General features: G+C 42.0%; 1 protein-coding gene across 1 annotated transcript in view; it reads left to right on the top strand.

The window, feature by feature from the left end:
• nrxn3b (neurexin 3b) overlaps positions 1-22,904 on the top strand; it is a gene marked incomplete at its 3' end in the record, with an annotated part of 274,338 nt that overhangs the window by 79,709 nt on the left and 171,725 nt on the right. The window contains exons 6-8 of the mRNA XM_008281996.1: positions 1,390-1,413; positions 3,072-3,233; positions 21,233-21,671. Of these exons, the coding sequence (XP_008280218.1) occupies positions 1,390-1,413; positions 3,072-3,233; positions 21,233-21,671 (625 nt within the window). The remainder of the gene's footprint in view (positions 1-1,389; positions 1,414-3,071; positions 3,234-21,232; positions 21,672-22,904) is intronic.

A 22,904-nucleotide genomic window follows, 5' to 3' on the forward strand; every position in this document is an offset into this window, starting at 1 on the left:
GCTGCTTCCATGAGCTTCTGAGAGGGAGCTGGCATTAAGAATGTCACCTTGGTTGTCATTCCATCGCTAGATATATTACTGAGATAGATGTCATTATACTTTTGGTTGTCTTTACAGTGACATGATTTCTTTTTTTTTGTTTTAATGTCATTGTCTAATTTCTCTCCTACTGAATGAATAGCTAAAGGACACAGGGCAAAGCAATTCTATGGCATGTGAATGGTAGCGTATTCAAAGTACTGTTCTGCTAGGTGTTTTCTTCTCTCCTGTTTATCGGCGTATTGAACTTGAGTTCTCTGTGTCCTCAAATTAAAGTTATCTGATAAATCTATTTTGCTTCACACTCCCCTGAGCTGACACTTCTATCAGGCGCTGTCACTATCTCCTTGCTTTCAGAAACTGTGATTTTTTATTTTTTTTATATGCTTGTGTAGAATATAGACTTTCACTTTAAAGCCAGACGCAGAGTGTTTTGCCTTTGAGCCATCCATTAACGCAGTATTTATAGCACCGATGATCATGATGCTTTTTAAAGATAGAGATACATTTCCATCAAATGGGCATCTGTTCAGCATAAGCAGAATCTGACAGATATTGTTTTCCGTTTTCTTAATGTAATTCAAAGTTAGCTCATATTGCCTTTAAGACAGGAGTGCCGTAGAAACAGAGTAGAGCTGCACGGAGGTAGTTGCAGAATGTGGAGTTGTTCATTGTCTCGGTCGACCTTTAGTTTGTCGGCAAGGTGAGACAGCATTTAGTGCTGCTCTCAGAGCAGCACAACAAGTAAGTGCTGATTTTCTGACCCTCCCTGACAGTAAGCTTTTGTCCCACAGGTTAGTAAATAGTTGTAGCCTGAAAATCCCAACAGGATAACACACAGTTTAGAGGGTTATAAGCTAAGAGCCAAGGTCTGCTTGCCTGCTTTCTTCTTTCCTTCTTTCTACAGATCTGTCTCTCTTTCACTTTCATTTTCTTTCCTCTTTGAAAGGCACACTTTGTTAGAATAAAGGTGAAACAAACACTACAAGTTTTGTTGGAACTCAAGCCATCCTACACAAATTTTTACCTGACATCTTACAGTACTTGTCTTTGTTTTTTTTTCTTCCTTTCCTTGCAGGACTCTGATGTAGAAAATTTGGCTAGGATGGCACGGTGGCACTTTGTTACTGCAGCGAATCTCTGACAAATCGTGTAGTGTTTATTCACCGCGACACTAACTCATCCATGATAAAAGTCATTTTTTACTACTAACCAATTTCTAACCAACTAATGTACTAACATCCTAATTCTTCATCGTTGCTTTTGGTTTTTGTTTTCTGTCCATCCTTATTAACAACCTTTTTTGTTCACTATTCTTTTGATTTCCTTTCTTCCCCTTTTTCTGGAAAGCAATCAGGCATTGGACACGCTATGGTAAACAAACTACATTGTCTGGTAGATATCATTCTTATTGTCTTTTTTTTGGGTTTGCCGTGTGTCCCCTCCCTCTCTCTTCTTTTATTCGTTCTCTTTGAGTTCCATCCTAGACACTCTTATCAAAAAATGAGGAGATGGGTTTGTATTACCAGGCAATTCTTTCTTCGCTTCTTCTCAATTTCCTCCCTGACCTGCCAACAACCTCCTTCTTTACCCCACAATACCCCATCCTGTTTTTTTTCACTTTGGCTTTTACTTTTTTCTCTTTGTTTCCTCCACATTACTGCAGATTTCCAACAAGTAAAATAATTGACTTCTTCGCCTTTGTCAGGGCAACTTATTTTTTTTTATTTTATTTTTTTTCACACAAAAAGTCCCCATTTTTTGTGAGGACTGTCGTCCAGAACTGACAGAAGCTTACCACAATCCCAAAGATGGTGACCTCGACACCGAGCCCTAAACGAGAAAAAAAATGGCAACCCTTAACCTTCATTGCGGGAGCTCTGACAGTTGTTTCCAACTCACTATGGCGCATGGCATGCCCACACTTCATTGACCTATCACCTCCCAGTTTCATATAACCTCAAACCCTGTCACCCAGAATAACCACTAACACTCTAATTCATTCACTCACCCGTCACCGTATCACTCACTTTGCCCTCCCTGTGTGTACTTTTGTAGCATGCTGGTGAAAGTGGTGTTGGTGTGTTTTGGCTTACCTTTGACCACCCTTACCCCCGGGCCCATATGCTCAACATTTCCAAGAATAAGCATTCTGATCTGGGATTATCGGTCTGGTTCGGTGACATTAACGTTGCAAAAAAAAAAAAATGGCACATGGGCTAAACCTGATCAGAGATCAGCATCTGCTATTCTGAGAGTGTATTTGAATATGGGCTCTGGTCTTGACTGTGCATGAGCCGCTGCAGCCCGTGTGGTTTGTTCCAGCTTTGTATGGCACCATTGATCCACTTACTCCCTTACATGTCCAGTTAAGTGTGTTTAATTTGCCTTCTAACAGTGATGACCTTGGTTTGCACATTGATGTGGTGTGAAAAGCCTCCCTTTGTTTTGCATGTGTGTGGATATATAGATGTAGATGTCTGCAAGAGAGAGGAGAACGTGAGAATATTGGTGTGAGAACGACTGTGAGCGCGTGTGGAGACGTGCGTGCGCGCGTCCGAGTGTTTTGTGCGTTTACATATGTGTACTGTATATGTGTGTGTCTGCAGTTACAAATAAATCCCGAAACCTAAGACAAGTGCGATCAATTTGTCCTTGGTTTGAACATTGTACTAACCCTCCCCCCAACCTGAAGTTTCTGAACCAAACCTAGGAATCCATTCTCTTACCCCCATCAAAGATAAAGAAAATATGCCTCTGCCATATTTTCTTTACCTGTCCTGTGAATCCTACGGCAAAAATTCCATTAACAAAATCAAAACGCTGTCTGGTCCAAAACAATGGCTTCAAGGTACCAAAAGATTCTGAAAAAAAAAAAAAACGGTTAAATGAGAATCCAACCTACAGTGTGGAACCTAAAGAAAAGCTCATTTCAAATGCAGACCAAGGAAGGAGGTGTGTTTTATACACAGCACGAGATCGAATCCCAGAGTGTAATGGCTTGGCTTTGGCTATGTGTTACCCCTCAACAGGTGACAATCTCCGTTGATGGGATCCTCACCACCACCGGCTACACCCAGGAAGACTACACCATGCTGGGCTCCGATGATTTCTTCTACGTGGGTGGGAGCCCCAGCACTGCGGACCTGCCAGGATCCCCAGTTAGCAACAATTTCATGGGCTGCCTCAGAGAGGTAGGAGGGGCTCAAATGAATACAGATTGAGCTCAGGTGCATGACTAGTGTAGTAGTATAGTGCAACTTACAATGTGGTTGTTCCCTCTACACACACACGCAATGTATTTGGTGCAACTGGCATTTGCTTCATCGGTGCAGCTGTTTTTGTAAATGTGCAAAAGTAATAATCAGCCCACTTTGCCTGAAAGGAAGGAGAAGGAGAAGGGGGAAAAAAAACCCCCACAAAAAAACAAAATTGCATTATCAATTAAAGCTGCTGAGTTGGCAGAGGAAGTATCAGACTTTCAATATTCCCCCGCTTAATCTAATTCATAACACTTACTGCAGTTTGTGTGTGAGAAAATATCCCAAAATTGCTTCTGTCACATGTAATTTGCAGCATCAGCTTGAGTGTGCCGCTAAAACGCCTCCCAGTGGGCAGCAATCTGAAAGAAATATTTGCTTATGATGAAATACGGAAAGGCGTCGTTGTTTTGGGACATTTATAATGTATTTGCTGGCTGGTTTGAGCTTGTGAGTAGAGCCAAAAAAATATATTAAGTACCCTGTTATTTACATTTTGCTCGCCATTACTTATTCTCTAGCAAGTAATGATAATAAAGAGAGGGCTGGTGGCTCTTCGGAGCCGTAAAAAAGAAAAAAAAAAAAAAGAAGTCTGCATCGATTTCCACAGTTAAGCTGCAGCCTCAGAAATAGCGTTATATTTTCACTTGAGTGCAAAATCATGTATACTGATATTACATATTACCAGTGATTTTAAATTGCTATTAAAATATGTTGGGGCTGCGGTTACTAATGCATGTGAATTATATATATATTTTTTTCCCTCTTTTCCGGCTGTGCCTAAGTGCAAGTTTGTTTTCATGTTGTGTTTTCTGTCGTCCTCGACTTCGCAAATAGAAAAGTCTGTTCTGGTGAAATTTCAGGACTAATCTACCTCAGATGATTGCAGCACTACTAGAAAATTGTTGCTGTAGTTTGTTGTTATGGCTGATACAATTTTCTTTTGGCGAAATGGCTAAAACAGCTCTTCTGCCATCTCGCATTGGGCCGCAGATAAATAACCCTGGCAGCTGTTAGATTGCGGGCTGAAAACACAACAGCAGTGGTAATAATATGTACGAGCAGTAGTTGTAGTTGTCAGCAGTTAAAGCAGTTAGATGCGAGGGTGCAGTCGAGCCCGGTGGAAGCGCTTTGTGTCAGCTTTTTTTCTCCGTAGTCAACATCAAATGGATCATGTAAAGTGAAGACATTCAACACTGTGACGATTAATTGATCCTCCTTGTTTTTTATCCCGCGAAGACGCCGGTGTCGGTTTCTAACAAGGATCAGATGTCAAGCAAATAAATGCCAGCAGATCGACTAACATCCCGGTGATACACAGTATGTTACTACCTCATTAAAGTCTCATAAAAATATACTGAAGGCCTCAGAAACTATGACTGTCGGCTGCAGAGATATGGACGGCGCATGTAAAGCCCTGCTACTGAAATAAACATGACAGGAAACATTGCTGGCTTCATCAACATGATAAAGTTATGGTGTTCTGTCATTCAAACATTTACGTCAGTGTTCCTCATGGCTTACATACGATCAGAGTGATGGAAAGAGTCACAGCACTTAAGCAGCTACCAATTAATAAAAGTAAACCTAAACTAATAGCAAGTTTATTACCGTAAAGACAGGATCGATCAGGCTCTAAAGCACGGGTGTCCAATCCTGGTCCTCGAGGGCCACAGTCCTGCATGTTTTAGATGCTTCCCTCTTCCAACACACGTGATTCAAATGATCAGGATCGTTATCAGGCTTCTGCAGAGCTTGATGATGAGCTGATCATTTGAGTCAGGTGAGTTGGAAGAAGGAAACATCTAAAACATGCAGGACTGTGGCCCTCGAGGACCAGGATTGGACACCCCTGCTCTAAAGGCAAATGACATTCTGTATTTTTCTGTCCATACACAGTTTACAAGCTGTCATTTAGTTATATGTTAGAATGTTGGTGGTTCACAGCTGCCAAGACGGTATTTTACTATAAAAGTCTGATCCGTGCACCAGAGTGAATATATTTTCTCTCATAGCAAGTTTTTATTTTAATTAGTGGAATTTTAGTCTCACAGCGGGATATTTGCAGTAGTAGTAGCACTAATAAATGTGGATGTGCTCCAGTGACCATATAGAGAAGCTGCCCTCGCTCATCATTAAAGTAAGACCTGCGTTGATTATCGAATCTTGGTGCAGGTTCAAGCTATTGGCAGGAAATATTCCCGGTTCTGACCTAGTGAGGCTGGCGACTCTGGACATGAGGTCGACACATTTAGATGAGTGTGAATGTGTGCACATCTGAAAGGGGCTTTACAAAACCATGTAAATGAAACCAGAATGGGGAATGAAGGTCACAGCATCAAAATGTATGTGTTCACTGATTCATGTATTAGATGTGTTGAAATGGAGATTTTTTGGGTTTTACTTATTAGAAAAGTGAACAAACCTCTAAGTCACTGACTGAATGGTGTAATTTTATAGCATCAAACAACATGTACAGTCTTTAGGTGAGCTGGTTATCCAGTCTCTACAAAGTTTTAATAGAAAACTGTTTGACTCGGTTGGAAAAATAGGAAAGAATCTCAATTAAACAGCATCATCTACTGTAATGATTGTGACTTAGGTCAACATACAATGACATGTACATATATATCTGCTTTGTAGTGCTATTGTAGTGGCGGTTATTTCATGCTGCTATTTTTATCCATTCAGGAAGTTTACTTTAAACCATCTGGCTGAATCATGAGAACCATATTATGCTTTCTGGCATCTCAAAGCCCTTGATAATAGTGGTGTAACAGGCCGTAGTTGCCACCCACGGTCCGGCTCGCGTTTTAATTGCAAACTTTCACCAACATAGTATGAAATGCAGTTTCACTGCAGCTGTTACTTTTTTGTAAAGTAACGAGAAGGGCACTCGGAGAGACCAGTTCTTTGCCAAGGCCAATGCGCTATCTTGCGATCTTAAGGAAAGTGATCTGGATTCACATCAGAATGTAATTGGCGATGCTCCACCTCTACACCAAGTTTCATTAAATTTGACTGGGTAGTTTTTGTATAATCTTGCTTGCAGATAAACAGATACACGGCGCTGGAAGCTGCCTCGACGAGGAATCATTTCCTGAATCTTCATGCAGAGTTGCGTGTTGCGTGTTTACATGAACGTTGCATGTTCAAAGCAGTTGACAGTGACAGTCCTGGCAGCATTTGCTGATCTGAAAAATGATCCAACTCGTGACTCAAAGCCGTGATACAATCAGGAGTTTTGTGATCCGTTGCACCTCTACTTGATAATATTAATATAGGTTTCCTACAGGGACATTAACATGCAGCCACGGCTCAGGCAGCAGCCCCCCTCTAGTCCTGGCTGTTTTTCTCTTTCATCACAGTCTTCTCAGTTTTGACAAGCGCCAAGCTCAGTGGGCCGCCGTCCAACACACTCACACTAACACACACAAGCAGCCAGGTTTGGGTGATGGCTAAAAGGGAAAGTCACCTTGTCTGCACTGTTGTATGTTTCGACTGAGTGGCTCAGACTGCTGTTCCTCTGGTCATTACCTCACTGGCTAATGCATCCCTCATCCACACTCTAACTGCTATGACCCTTTGTGCCTCCCTCCTCACACATACGGATACATATTTACAGTACGCCGCATTCACTTCCTGCATTGACCTAACCGCGTACCTACTTTTACCCAAGTTTCCATGCATAAATAGTTAACTGAATGTTGATTGTCAGTACTTGATTTAGCACACAGGACATAAAGTAAAGATGAGAGCTGCTCCACTCTCCTTGTTTGTATCATCAAAGAATTATAGATTAACAAATATATTATAGATGAAAAAATAGCCACAACATCACACAGCCCTGTGATGAAAACGCTCTCTCTGATGGTATTGTATTTCATGAAAAATGTGCATTTATGTTGTTCCTTTTTTTGCAGCATGGGAGGATTTGTTGATTTTCAGTTCTTGACAGCTATGGTATTCAGTCCTGCTCAAAGCATGAAACATAAATGAGAAGCGGAGCCGGCACTGCAGAGCAGCTCTGTATAGTTTTATAGGTACTCTAAACACAGCTGAAACATGTTTAGCATCAAAGTGATGTGAGGTTCTGGCCTGTTTTATTTGACCTGTATTGCAGATGTCAGGGAAAAGTTCCTGGAGCTTGTAGTTGCATCAGTAGTCTGTCTAAGAATTTATTATTGACATAAAATTGTCTATACTGTGCTATACAAAATAGGCCTAATTGTTTCTAGTTGATGCCGGAATTCATAGGTTAGTCCTTATAAAGTATGTAAAGAAAGTTGTTTAACGTGGCCACTTTTCTGTATATTGACGCACATGATGTCAATATCTTCAACTCATTCTCACACAAGTACGAAACTAATCCCTACCAAACCTCCTCACTCATCCTCCAGTGTAGGCAAATATGACAAATCCATTGTGAAAAAAAAGCTTCCTTCGACTCTGGTAGGTAGAAAAACACTTTCACTAGCGTTGTAAGCTTTCTAAAAATACTGGTGCTTGTTTGAGGTGCTACACTGCTGAGTTTCTTCTCTGGATCTACTCCAAAACCACATGCTTTATAGAGGCCATATTATGCACTTTATCATTGCTTTTGAGCAAAAATGTCCCCAATGTGTCTAGAAACCTGCAAAATATGAGTGAAGACCATCTCCTTGTTTCTTGCTTTTCCTCCATTAATCAGAAACAAACAGTTCAGGTTTGCAGCCTATTGTGATGTCACAGCAGGATAAGTCCCGCCCCCTGGTGGCTCCGCCTCCTCCTCTTAGCTCCTCTTACTGAACCCCTCCTGGTAAAAGGGTTGTGGGCAGCAGCAATTTAATACCACACCGAAATGGTCCATTTAGAGCAGAGCTAAAATCAAAAGTCTTCTCGGCCTGGCTGACCTAATGATCTGTGCAGCATTTTGAAACTTGAAATACACATTCTGGGGGACATGTGAGATTTACAAAAACCCTTAAAAAAAAAGAAAAAAAGTAGCCCAACCTGGGAGGCTTAGTACCCGTGGAAAACAGAACAAACTAAACTCAGTCAGTTATTCATCTTTTCCAAATATATTATTTAACTTACCCTTCACCAAAACTTAGACTTGTGCTCCATTTGCACAGTAAAGCAAAAAAAAATAAAAATCCCAGCATCATTTTGTAATGCTGCTGACGCATACGGAAAGTTTGCACGAGCATTTTAAATCAGTTGATTGATGAACGAATATGAGCAAACACATTTACACCAACCATAATATACACTAATCAGCTGCAACATTAAAACCACATGATTAATATTGTGTAGGTCCCCCCGTGTGCTGCCAGAACTGCTCTGATGTTGGTCTGCAACAACGTTTAAATGGGCGGTACATGTCAAATAACAGGACCCATAGCCTTCCAGCAGAACACAAGCAGATGCTCAGTGTTTTTTTATTGTATATTAAAATCCTTAAAGCTGGATTGGCCTGCCAGTTTTAGCCACTTGGTTGCAAATTGTATGTTGTACTTATTTTGGCCTTTTGAAGTTTGAAATGGTGAATACATTAGTAAGCAATTACCTGTTTACATAATCAACATTTGAAATCTTGTCTCCAGAAATCTGACAAATGCACTTCAGTCTTGTTTTTGCTGTGTTTTGGTCTCCTCGACTTCCAGAGGGAATTATGATTCTTAAATGCTCATCAGTATTCCGGCTGTTAAATGTTCATCAGCTTGTCGTTAGCTTGTGTCTCTGAGAAAAAAAAAAAAAAAAACTCTTTCCCACTGAAACCCCGTTGCATGCCTCTAAAGAGATGAATGCATTAATGCAAATGGTTTGCATATTCCTTGCGCCATTATGCAGAGGCAGTTGTATACATTATGTGTTTCCAATATTATCTGAGCAAGCATGACTCAGCATGAGTTGGCCCCCGAGTGAGAGCGTTGGGTGGACAGAGTCATGGTGGTGATTCACAATGTGGTCGGGTCGTGGTAGTGTTGTGTGATCCTCGACTGTTCATCATATGTTGCTCCATTAAGCAGGCAGTGCCAGCTGCTACCCAGAACCGTGCAAATTGCTCACAACTGGCCCTGTGATCTTCCTTTCATACTCTTATTCATTTACGATATCTCTTTGATTGTTCCATCAGGCGCGGCGAGCGTGTATTTCACCGCACTGGATGTGTGTATTTGCGAGCATGCTTTCACCTACTCCCTATGCATCATCTCTTTGTCTCCCTGCCTCTCTCTTGCTCTCCTACACCATATTTATTCCTTCCTGCCCCCTCCACCTCTTCCTTTGGATTCAATATCCCCAGATAATGAGGGAATGATTCAGTTGAGTTTGGCCCATTGCTTAGATCAGAATGCGTCAGTATTTCTGTCTGACAGTGTGTGTAATGTCTGGCGAGAGCACTCCGAAATGCTGCCGAAGCAGGAACGGCGGTGCGTATTGGTCTCTGTTCATTACGAGATAAAAAAAGGCTAAAGTGCATCACTTGGAGCTGATGAATAAGTTGGTGGAAGCATGTGTTGGCTACAGAGAGCAAAATACACCCTTTTTTCGCCTCTATCCCACAACAAAAGAGATGCTGCGTGCTGCCATCACAACCCCGCTCTTGTTCGCTGCACTCAGTTGTGCCTGTAGGCAACATGGGATGTCATCCATACACAACGCAGACGCACATGTCCCACCCACGCTCGTGTTTTGCCATGTGGGCTGCAGAGCATCACGTGAGCGACGGGGCCAGTGGGCAGCCGCCCGGGCCTCGCTCTCCGGTCAGCCTGATGTTCGCAGCGCCGTGCAGTCGGTGCCTCCCTCCAACTCCTCTTTCTCCCCCCCCGTCGATTTCAGCTCCATCAAAGCCCCTCCTTCCTGCATCACAGGGCACCCGTGGCGGCACTAGAGCCGCGTAGTGGCAGCTTGTGTCAGACTGTGGGGGCGGCTGGGGCATGCGGTGTCATCTGTGTTGAGAGAGGAGGAGCTGCATGCAGGAGGTGGAGGAGCAGGGCGATGGTGGTGATGAGTAAGAAGCCGGGAAACAAGTATGTGAGAGTAGAAAGTATTGGGAGAAAAAACATGTAGGAGAAGGGACGGCAGGTGCAGGTGAGGTAAATGTCAGTAGAAACAGAATTATGGATGGAGATCAGGAGAGTGATGAGCAAGTGAGAAGTCGACGAGAGGGGGGCAAGAGACCAATATTTGGCATTTGAGAGGAACATTGTCGTCATCAGTTTAGTCATCAGGCAGTGCTTATTTTCCCCTCTTTTACAAATGCAAATGTCACCCTGTCCTTTTAATTATTTTACTCTTTTTTTTTTTTTTATTAAGGTCCCCTTTGAGGGCTAAACTGTGATGGATGTGTACAAACCACAGACCTTAATGGAACGCCTTCACCTCTCACCCTCACCTTCCCTATAGGCTAAACTGTGACACTGGTAAACAGCGTTTGTTTATGAGATTTCGCTCGAGGTGACACCTTGTGTACAAACCGGTGCTCCGAATTCTGGCTACCTCTAAAGCTGGCATTATATAATATGACGAAAATAAATTTGCTGAAAGATATTTTTAAACTCTAGACTCACTGGGCCAGGGAGCACAGTTGCTGCTATGATAACTGATAACATGAGAGCAATGATGTTTTTTACTGTTGTCAAAATTAGAACTATTTTGTAACTCGTACTGTTGAAAGAGTGCAGCTAAAAACAGATATGCTTTTGTGAGGCCTGTTTTTGGCTCTCTTGGGTAACTTACTTAACACAGATGAAATATGTGTTATGTATGAATAATACAAAAGTCGAGTTCACGACTAGCAGACCTCCCAGCAAACAGCACTGTGCAGGATTATACTTAGCATGCAACTAATGAGATGATCTCGCACTAACTTTCTTCTTATTAAAACTTTATTTCTATAGTTTTCATTTTATGGAACGTATATCTCACACATTGTTAGATTTTTTTAGATAGCTCTGTGTTAAGAGTTAGATTCCAAATAGTCTCGGGGGGGAAAACGTCAGACATAAAACAAAAATACAAACAAGGTACCCCAGCCGTATGGATCCCATAAGGCTGGGGGCAATATAGATGAGAAATTTATCACAATGAACTGTTTCATTTTAGTCGATATCAATAGTTATTGATCATTTTTAGAGACCCATCTTTAATTAATACCAGGGGGAAAAAGGTTTATTTAGAATTCAACCACTATAACCAGTTCAATAACAGGACATTGGGAATAACTTGAGTGTTAACACCATAATGAAAAATGCACCAATAGCTAAATTCTGTGCATAAATAAAAATAAATAAGGATTGATCATACCTCGATAAACAAGTAAAACTGGAGGGCCACCAGGGCAAAGCTGCTCCACTGTGCTGAGGATAAGGATACGTCAAGTCTGTCAGCTTTTGGATCAGACCACCAAGGGTGTTTCACTTAGGTGGTTGGGCGCACAGGGTTGTGAAGCCCATCTCCCAGACAGCCACAGCCTCCACCAGGAAACACTATCTCAAACAAAATCACATCCCTATACAACCAAACTGGATTTTCATTTTCAAAGAGGTGGAATTTCATCTTGAAACAAATGTATTTACTCACCTATGACGTTGTAGGAAAGGCTTCCACTTTTAGAGTCACAAAGTCTATAAGGAGGTGGGGGGAGGATGGAGTCAGCAATAGGATTTTCACCCAGGAGACCAGGGCTGTGTCCGAAATCACCCACTCACTCCCTACTCCCTACTCCCTATATAGTGCTCCCTATATCGTGCACTATGTAGTGCACGATATAGGGAGCACCTCGGCAAAGTATCATTTCGGACACTACTCGAGCTATTAATTACGTCGCTCGCTAGCCGCGATTTGTGCTGCAACAGCGTAGTACAAACACATCACAACACAGCAGTTAATTGCGTAGCTAAGAAATCAAATTAAATCAAGTTTATTGTCATTTTGCTGTACATATCAGATGAGAGAGCGTTTCTTCAGGATCCAGTAACTAAAAGCAATTTAAATAAAGTGGTGTTGTATGTCCAAATCACAACCGAGCGCTGCAACTTTAGCGACGTTCACTGTCCGGGTAAAATAAAATTTAACAAAACAAACGGGAATTTTTCCGCGCTCTCGTTCATCTCCATTTCCATTTCCTTTCGCGCAATGCATGACGGTCCATATTGCTCGGTTAGTGACCATCAGCTGTACACTACTTTTTACGGTGCATTGTGGGATATTTTGAGTGCACTATATAGGGTGTAACATTTGTAACTTAACATTCAGACACCCCTACAAAATGGCGTGCACCTTATATAGTGCACTATATAGGGCATAGGGAGTGATTTCGGACATAGCCCGGGTTTCACATCCCACGTGGGACTACTTTTCTCAGACGCCAGTTTCTTATTGGCTTGTCACTTTTGGTTTTCAGGTTGTTTAGGTTAAGATACCAAAAGTTTCACAATGATCACTGCTTGGCTAAGTTTGGACACCAAAACTACTGAGGTTTTAGAAAAAATATTAAATATATATATACTGGAAAATATATATATTGAAAAGTAAAACCCATTCACTACATGTTTGAGTTAGCAGGGCGGCGAGTCACAACTCATCTAATTTATAATTACCTGGCTGAAAGGGAGCGACTGTTAGATCTATTTATTTAGAGCATGTTTGTTTCTCCCAAGATGTAATTGCAGTTTAGTTGTATAGGAACATAATTTTGCACAGACAGAGTTGCACCAGGGGAAGTCTGCGGGTGTGATCGGAGGTAATAAGAGGCCTAGATGACTACGGACTGGCACACCTTGGAAGACCTGCATGCAAGCCAACAGTGTGAGCAATGGATGGCTGAGGGGCTTCATTGTCAGGGATATGATGCTATATGGGAGCAAATGAGGAAGCATGCTTGGGGTTTGCTCACGTATCCAAACTTAGTTTCTTTGTTTTGTTTTTATGTGCTTTCAAGTTGGTTTGCATCAATGCATTGGTGTAAGTTCATTGAGCATTCTATTGAACAATCTGAATTTCCTATGACTGGTACATTTTGCTATCGTTTTAGTGCCCAGGCTGAGGATTACATCAAGTACATATAAGCCTCGGCCCATCTGGTCCCGAAAAGAATTGAAACAACTCTTGTCCTGTGACGCATTCATTGAGCAGATTCACATACATCCTCACTGATTCATGAGTCATACTTGAAGGAGGTACTTGTCCTGAGTGTTAAATTCAGTTGCTATATTAACTACGTATGTACTGTTGAAGCTATAGTTGAGCTCAAAACCCAGTGTGGATTTTATTTCTGTGACAATGTTTAGTCATTAGCCGTTGAATTGTTGCATCGCCTTCTGCAGTTCACCGATTCAGGTCTTCTATTTCTGTAAATGTGTTGGTCTTGGAGTGGTAGAAAAACAAAATAAAATAATTCTTCCATGAAGTTTCTCTCTATTGGCCAAAGCTGGAGGCGGTGAATAGATGTTTCTGTGTTAGACACCTACTACCAGCACACAGTTGTGACCTAATCATATGAGTTTCTTATTTTGCCAGATTATCAAACAATGCAAAACCAGATTTTTGTTTCAGTTCAGTTGGGAGCAGTGACCATGTACGGCTAATCTAAAATCAAATATTTTTTAGCGGGTTAATATTGCACCAGTATTGATCAGTAATATATATTCATGACAACATTTTAAAATTCATCACTGGTTAAAGGGCATAGACGAAAAAGAATAGCAAAAAATGTGTGTTCTTCATATTATACCACATAGTTTCTGTTCAATTTATACCTAAACAGTGCTGAAGAAAATAAAAAAATGAACACAAACAAAACGCTACAAGGCACTTTGGCGCTTGGGGAGTTTTCCCTGTGATACAAGCCAGAAGGTACAGTCCTGAGATTCTTTAATCATTTGAAGGGTGAAAGTCTGTATCAGTGAGGAGAAGCTGTACATGATGGACAGACTAAGTTTATGGTGGGAAGGTTGAAAACCCAGTGACGCGGGTCGATGCTTCTGCCGCAACCCTCGTCGCAAAGCAAAATCCAGCATCGAAAATAAAACACAGTTGTCTCGCATGCAGTCGTAGCGATCAGAGATGAAATGTTTTAGGTTCAGTGTTTGGGACATGACACAGCAGGGTTGATTGAAGTCAGTGAGCTGAAGAAATCTTAAAGATAGACTGACGTCTCCAGCACTGAGCTACTCAAGGCCCTGGATGCTGGACATTTTTTTTTGCCTTTATGTTTGACAGTGACAGCTGTGCGAAGGACAGGGAGTGTTTGGGAGACGGAGCGGGGGAATGAAAGGCAGCAAATGGTCCCCGACCGGGATTGGAACTGGGGACCGAGAACACACGGCATCCTAACACATCCGCCATTGAACTGGGGCGCCTTCATGCTGTGACTTTCATGCCAATCATTTGCCTTGACTCCAGAAGTTCCTGTATTGCTACTTATGCTTTTATTGTAACTAATCAGATCAGTTGCAACTATTTCCCAAAGTCAGTCCATGTTTTTATGCGTAATGATGCTGTTACATATAAACCCAGCTTCATCATAGTGAGACAACAGACACAAGTTAAACAAAGTTTGCTGGCTTGTAGAGATGGACAATTAACCAGAAAATCACCAAAATTCAAATATGGCTGCCTCCTTTGCATCAATAGGAGTCAGCTGAGGTGGATTGGGCATCTGATTACGGTACCTTTTTTCGTACATGTAAACTGAAATGAAACCTCAGGGTAGACCCAGAAATTCTTGGACAGGTTACGTATCTCATCTGACCCAGGAACGCTGTGCAATGGAACTAGAAAGTGTTTTTGGGGGGTGGGATGTCTGGAATAAATGCTTCACATCCTGCCAATGCACCCTGACCCCTGGTAAGTGGCAGAAAATGGATGAATGGATGGAAAGAATGGCAATGTCCAAAGTGCACCAGCTGCAAAATCGACATCCTTTTTTGTCTGGACAAGAAATGCCAAAATTACCATTCCGACTAAAACCATGAGTCATGGTCAGTGGTGTATGGTCTCTAGTGTGGTTTCTGTCTTTTACATTTTCAAATAGTACCCTACAGCCTTCAGGGGGGGTTTTCCTGCTTGTTGTGCCACCCTGGTCGGAAAGCTTCAAATTGCATATTTGCCACATTGCCTTTGTCTTTTTCATCGCTCAATTTGAAGTGTTCCCACGCAGCTGAGGTTTAAGGCATTTTGCCTTCCCTCTAACTGCCAAGGTGAACTGAAGTGAAGCGTGACGTTCACTGCTGTGATAAGGGATGTCAAGCGCCCAAGATGAGATGTACATTTCCACATTTTAACAGCGCAATTAAAAAGCATATATTGTCTAGTAAAAGAAGGTTTTTGATAGCCCGAACCCTACACAACAAATGAATATCCAAATAATGTGCAGGTCCAGCTCCATCAAGCACAGCACTGAGTGTCGATCATACTCTAGTTTCAGTCATTAAACAAAAAAAGACAGAGTTTTGTCAGAAAGTATACTGATGTCCCGTCATTGTGCGACAGATGCCTGAAAAACCCAGTGTGTCAGGGTACAAAAGACAATTTGTTTACCGGCTGTGAATGCAGTGCTGCATTTCTGAGTCACAAATGCATATATTTAACACTTAACAGATTCAAAATGAAGGAAGTTGAAGACAAACTGCCAAAACATAGGTGGAAATGAAGGTGGGATTGTAAGCGTAAAGACGGGGTGAACTGTGAATCCGCAGCATCGGCGGCGTTCACAGTGTGTCTCATGAGCAAGTTCATGTGACAGACCGAATATAACGCCTCGCTGTGTGTGTGTGTTTCAGAGGGTACTGTACGTGTTGCAGCGAACAGCGTATCACGCCGCAAAGCCGAGGCTACCTGTCTGAACAAGCTTTGCACTATCCGCTTTGTTTTGTCACATTAAAAGGTTATTTTCCCCCAAATCACAAAGACGCTCCCCTGCGGAGTCGCTGGGACACTGTTTCTTGAAAGACATGTTGCTGCTATGTTTTTGAAATGTCATTTTTTTTTGTTGCTTTGAACACCGCACACAAAATTCCATTACCTCGGCATCTCACGGTGCGAGGAAGCGGGTAACAACAGGCCCCTAGGAAATATCTTGTGGTGTTTCTGTCGGCGCAGCTGCATTTTTTTGTATTTGTCATTTTTGTTTGCGAGAGCGGCGGTCTGTTGTGCAGAGGCTTTATGAGCACCTTGTGTGTGTGAATCTCTTACTGCACTTTAGTGGAATTACCCTGCTTCTTCATTAACACTGGGGCTAAATCAGCAGCTGACAGCAGCTGTGGTCGGGGCCAAAAGGACATGAGCACTGATCTGAAGTAGATTAGGGAGGAGATTGTGTCTGCGTGCTCATACCCTGCTCTTCAACCCACCTGCCCTTCCCTCACCCCCGTCTCCTTGTTGCCTTACCAGGGCCCGATCAATACGCCATCCCGGAGCAGAGATGGAAGATCTGGGCTTTATGGAGTCGTTACAGTCCCCAGTGTGTGCATTATGAATGGCCCCCATAAGGCTGTTGATAGGCAAAAGGATAGCGTAGCAAAGCACAGCCATAACAAAGGAAAAGATGAGGTACATATAGCCGTGGTAGTCAGTTCCTCTTTTATAACATCATTTCGATTACCTTATTGATCAGGCTGCAGCAGGGCAGACAAAACCATAATCCCAAAACAGATCAGGGATGGTTGATGGGAAGATTAGTATGTCCCAGAATAACACTACGGTGCGTGGGAGAGTTTGTAAAGACTTTCCAGAGTCAAGAAAATTAAAATAGAGTGCAAGTTTTTCATGAGTCAGACAAACTGGGGGTTTGCAGAGTATAAAAACCAACCTGTTGTGCCTCTGATGGAAAGGGAATCACAAAGCTTAATTATTTTTCCACGTCTAGAAAATTCTGCTTGTCTCAAAGATGTAGACAGAGCGCCTTAGAACTTTGGCAAGTTTGAGCGATTTACATCTAAGAGCTGCGCGGTGACATCACAGTGGTATTAAAAAAAAAACAAATTTCTCCATTGCAAATGAGCAGCATTAAAGGATCTCTTTCTTCTCTCGTTCTCTTTTCATGTAATATGCAGTTTGTTCTCTTGCCCAAGAGTAGTCTGAAAGCGTGCTGAAAGTGGAATGCAAGGTATTTGGCTTCAGAAGAAAACACATAAAAACATCAGTGTTTCGGAGAGATCAGTAATGACGGTTAAAACTAAAAGGGTTTTGAGCTACAGGGCACCGTTTCAGTGAAATAACATTTTCAAAATCACCAGACGCTTATGATAATTTCACAGTGTGCACTAAATTTGATAGTTGGGTAACTGCAATGCAATAATAGCAAATACTGCTGCTTCTGATTGATAATAGTGCAGAAATCGTGCGTAAATTTTCTCTCAAATCAGGAGGTTAGCTGATCATCATATGCAAACAATTACAACAAACTTACAGCAACACTATGATAGCTTTTTAAAAATGCATCCGTCCTTTGTAGAGCTAAAATGATCAATCTACAAAAACTAATTGGCATATTTTTGTTAATCTGTTTTAGTAACTTCTTCATGAGTCTATGCTATGCTTTTTGGATTCCCTTTCCTTTAGGAATCATTTTCAATATCTCTATGTATGAAAGCAGTCGACTGCATTCACTCCTATCTCATGATATCTGATGTGTTTGTGGAATTCCAGACAACCTGCAGCTAACATGCTTATCACGAGCTCAAAGTTTGTAGTTTAGCTTGTTCAACACATGCTAACTGTGTAATATACAGAATGTATTTAGTGTTGTTTTTTAACAACATATTTCATAACACTTTTTCCCCACCACACATTATTGGCCCCTGTTTTTGTCACAGTAATGCTCAATATTCTTTAAAATTAGCATCTTTTCCAGTGGCGTTTCTATCTAAGTTTCCATTTGGAAAGAATATAGTATCTATGTGTTGAACACTATTGTGGATCTGTGTATTACAGAATTACAGACAATGAAACAGAGCTACGTGAAAATGAGGCCTTAGTGTGTCAGAGCTTTTTGGGGCCTTTAAAAGGTCACTTAGTCTGGACTAGTCTGACTTTATAGAAGTGGACTGCAGCTATAAGTCTGCCATTTCCATCACACATTGCACACGGCTGTTCCTTCTTCGTCCACTGTCTGTGTGTTGCTGCTTTCAAAATTTCCTTTGCCATAAGAAACTTCAACCTTTTACAGAGGGATTGTGTCATTCAGTATGGAAGGCCTGCTTGGTTCTGTCCATAAATATCCATTTTAATGACAGCGCTCGCCTTCCTGCGTACAAATGTTCCACCAAAACAATTCCCCTGTCACTAATTTGTGGGGGCACCATTGCTGCATCCTGGGCTGAGTAGCACCAAAGACTACTGTGATAGGTTTAAAGAAATACAAACAATCCTGTGCTATTCCCAGCCTATAGCAGAATGACAATGAGGTGGAAACAGACGATTCTTCAGCACTGACAAGGTCCTGTGGAGACAGAGCTGGCCATGTGAGACTATCTGTGAAATAATCAGCAAGGTCAAAATAGTTTTCCTCTTTGTTCAGATTTTGCTTCAAGAAAAACTAGCCTCAACAAATGGTAGCTTCCATTAGTCCCCGAGCATCCATGTTACATCACCAGCATTACATTGCATCAGCTGACCAATCAGAGCAGACTGGGCTTATTGGCTGAAGGGTCTTAAAGAGACAGGCGCTATAAGAGAATGAGAAGTGGTGCCTTAGCAATGTACAACACGAGTAAAATAAAATGTCTTTTAAACATCCATCCATCCACTATCTATACACCGCTTAATCCTCACGAGGGTCACGGGGGGCTGGAGTCTATCCCAGCTGACTTAGGGTGAAGGCAGGGGACACCCTGGACAGGTCACCAGTCTATCACAGGGCTACACTTAGAGACAGACAACCAAGCACACTCACATTCACACCTACGGACAATTTAGAATCACCAATTAACCTCAACATGTTTTTGGACTGTGGGAGGAAGCTGGAGAACCCGGAGAGAACCCACGCTGCACGGGGAGAACATGCAAACTCCACGCAGAAAGATCCTGGTGCGAACCGGCAACCTTCTTGCTGCGAGGCAACAGTGCTAACCACGGCGCACCTTGCAGCCCTCTTTTAAACATTACAGGATGATATCATATTATATTAAACCTCAATGATGAAAGTATAAACATTTAAATGTGCATAACATGAGCTCTTTGATCAGATTTGTCAAACATCTTCTCATTCCAGCTTCTCAGTTGTGGTTTGATTTGAGTAGAAAATCATTTTTTTCCTATTTAAACTGTGTACTGGACAAAACAAGCAATTTGAGAGATATCCTTTACTATTTTCTGGCCAATACAGGCTTTAGGCAGAAATAAACAAACCGTCATTACTGCAGGTGGCACCTTCGTTGTACACCGGCTTATGATATTGCAACGTATGAAAAGGATTATTCTGTAGAGCAGGATGACAATATATTCATTGCATGCAAATAAACTGAGGATATATTCTAAGATACTTAGCTTAGACACATGTTCTGGTCTTTACTGAAAATAAAAGCCAGAAGCCTCTGCTCAATGAAATCTCCTTTACGTTTAAACTCCTACATTTAACTGCATTTTCCTCCATAGTGTAGCTTTCTGTTCGCGCACGCATTGTTGCAGGGGGTTTCATTTACTGCATTTAAAATGAAATTAACTGAATTAGTAATGTGTGGTACATTACCAGTAGATTAACAAAGCCTGACAGTGTGTAAGTATTTTGTTGTGTTCGTGTTGGGGAGATTAAGTGTGGTCGTTAACCGCATTGACAGCTACATCGCTTTGTTTGTACTGTACACACACACAGACACGCAAACTATCATTCGCGCAAGCATATTTTCCAAGCACATACTGGCCTTACGGCGTTTAATCTTTGAGATCTCCTCCTCTTTGTCTCTCTATTTGCCTCCTGACGTGTTTTTTTTTTTTTTTTTCTTGTGCAGTTTCCATCCCTGCTGCTACTCTTATTCTCACCAGCTCGTCTGTCTCGTTCCCCCCACTGGTTTTATTTTGTATTTTTTTTTAACTCTTTTTCTCTCTCTCTCTCTCTCTCCGTCCCCCTCTCGTCAGTCCTCCTCAGCGCTCGGGTCACCTGTGTTGATTTACTGTCAAATCTTCCAGGATTATCAGTAATCCCACAGCAGTGAAATCTGTTTGCTGACAGCTGTGCTCCCTCTAACAGTGTTGCTGTTTCCTGCACACACACTGCCCTATATACCAGAAAAAGCCCGTCTTCCTGCTCAGAAAGTGGGGGGGAAACAAAAAAAAAAAAAACATTAATTTTCCGCATCAATGGATTCCAATTGACAATATTCTGCTCCCCTTTTCTGTGGTATTTTGTTGTATTTGACTATAATGTGGAGCTGCTTTCTACTTTGACAGATTAGGGGGATGGTGTGAATTTATTGCGAGTAAATAGGTATGATATTGGGTATATTCTCACGGGGTCGCAGATGCTCCCACGAGGTTTCACCCTCCATTTATGCAGGCCGGTGTTCTGAACATCACCAGGAATGGCTGGCTAATGATTTAGCCATCACTTTCTCACACTTCGCTCAGACAGTAGGTGTTCAATCGAACGAAAATACAGTCATGCATTTGTGTACAATCTCCTTTTCATCACAGATAAATTGAAGTAGAAATAGAAAATGACTGAGACAAACAAACCTTAGAAGATATTAGTTTTATCGATCCGGCTGTCCTCGAATCTGCGATATGTAATAAAACCAGAGAACGATCCCATAATATTACAGTTTGCAATAGAGTCCAATTCATTTATATAGAAATAAATATTTTTTCTCCAGCCATTACAGCTTTGGCAAATTATGTCCTACAGTGACAGATTGTGAATAAGCCAAACAGTAAAATGCACAATTCACTGGGATGGTCGTCCTTACCCTTGCCTGCATATATGAGAATCCTCCCTTTTGTGTCTTCCCCAGGTGGTGTACAAGAACAACGACATTCGCTTGGAGCTGTCGCGCCTCGCCCGCATCGTCGACCCCAAGATGAAACTCCAGGGCGACGTGGTCTTCAAGTGCGAAAACGTCCCCACCCTCGACCCCATCAACTTTGAGACCCCCGATTCCTACCTGGCCTTGCCGAAGTGGAACACCAAACGCGTGGGCTCCATCTCCTTCGATTTCCGCACGTCCGAACCCAACGGGCTGATACTGTTCACGCACGGCAAACCTCAGGACCGACGGGACGCCAAGGGCCAGAAGAACAACAAGGTGGACTTCTTTGCGGTGGAGCTGCTGGACGGAGGGCTGTACCTGCTGCTGGACATGGGCTCCGGGACCATCAAGGTCAAGGCCACGCAGGCGAAGGTCAACGATGGCGCCTGGCACCATGTGGACATCCAGAGAGACGGGCGCTCAGGTAAGGATGGAGACGAATAGGGAAGGCAGATTCAGTGAGTAATCTCAGATTCTTGTTCTGCAGGAGCTGTAACTTCACACGTTTAACATCGCTGCCACAGTTTGTAAATGTTGTTAAACTCAGATCAGCTCTGGGCTTTCGGAAGGCACTTGGGTCTCGTTAATGTTGGTTTTTTTCGCTTTCACACAGACTCGGGAAATAAAAAATGGCTCCAATCAGGAAATTGAGCTCTTGGCTCAATTAAAAAAAAGGTTGCCTTTGGCTAAACGGTACAGTATGTGAATTTATCGGCTGAGAACTGACAAGGCAACTGACAAACTGTCCAAAACAGAAACAAAAGAAATAAGGGTTTGAAACTTTATATTTTATCCTGTGAAGAATACATTTTTTTGTGTGTTGCTGCAGGGATTTGACTTGTAATCATGCCTTGCTTTAGTTAGGAAGCTTGCAATTGGGTGAACGAAGGTTTTATTTACAATTACAAGTATTGATTATTTTCTCGTGTCCATCCTTAATGGCCTTTGTGACTGAAAAATGTTGAGTCTGACGTAAATATGTATTTAAAATTTAAGAAAAAGAGCAAACTTTTACATTTAAAAGCCTGAAACCAATGCATAGTTTGAATTTTCAGCCTGTCCTCCACTGCAGACTGACGTAATCAGCTGCCCTAAAAGTTCATTCAGACATTCACGGTCCCCAGAGGATGAATCCCACAGACTTTAATGATTCCTTGGATTTTTCTCTAGCATGTTGTCATTAGGATTATTTGAGATGAATTGCGCCTCACATCGGAGGCGTACAAGAGCAGGTAGCGTTAACACCAGGAGGCAAAGACAAAAAGCAGCAATAAAGTCCGACAGTTTCCAGCAGTCTGCACAGAAACATTCTGCTAGATCTGATTCCGATTTAATAAAATGTTATCAGAGCCATGTATCAGTTTGTACGCAGTCTCTGATAGTTTTAATTGACAGAATGAAACAGAATAGTCTATTAAACTGCTATAAAGGTGATCTGTGCTCTCTGTTCATGGCTCAGCCTCCGTTTCATGTGGATTCTCATGTCAATCAGCATCAGATTAGTTTGTATGTAAATCAGCTGAGCAGACCTGCTCCTCTTAAACTGCAGGAATGAACTGAAAACGTTCGTAAATAGTTCAGTACAGTAGAAAGAAAGACTTTTATTGTTGTTGTGTTAGATGTTTAGACTGTCTGGGCTGAAAAATGTACAGATTTA

This window comes from Stegastes partitus, unplaced genomic scaffold (assembly GCF_000690725.1).
Source record: "Stegastes partitus isolate 25-593 unplaced genomic scaffold, Stegastes_partitus-1.0.2 Scaffold254, whole genome shotgun sequence".
Classification (NCBI taxonomy): Eukaryota; Metazoa; Chordata; class Actinopteri; family Pomacentridae; genus Stegastes; species Stegastes partitus.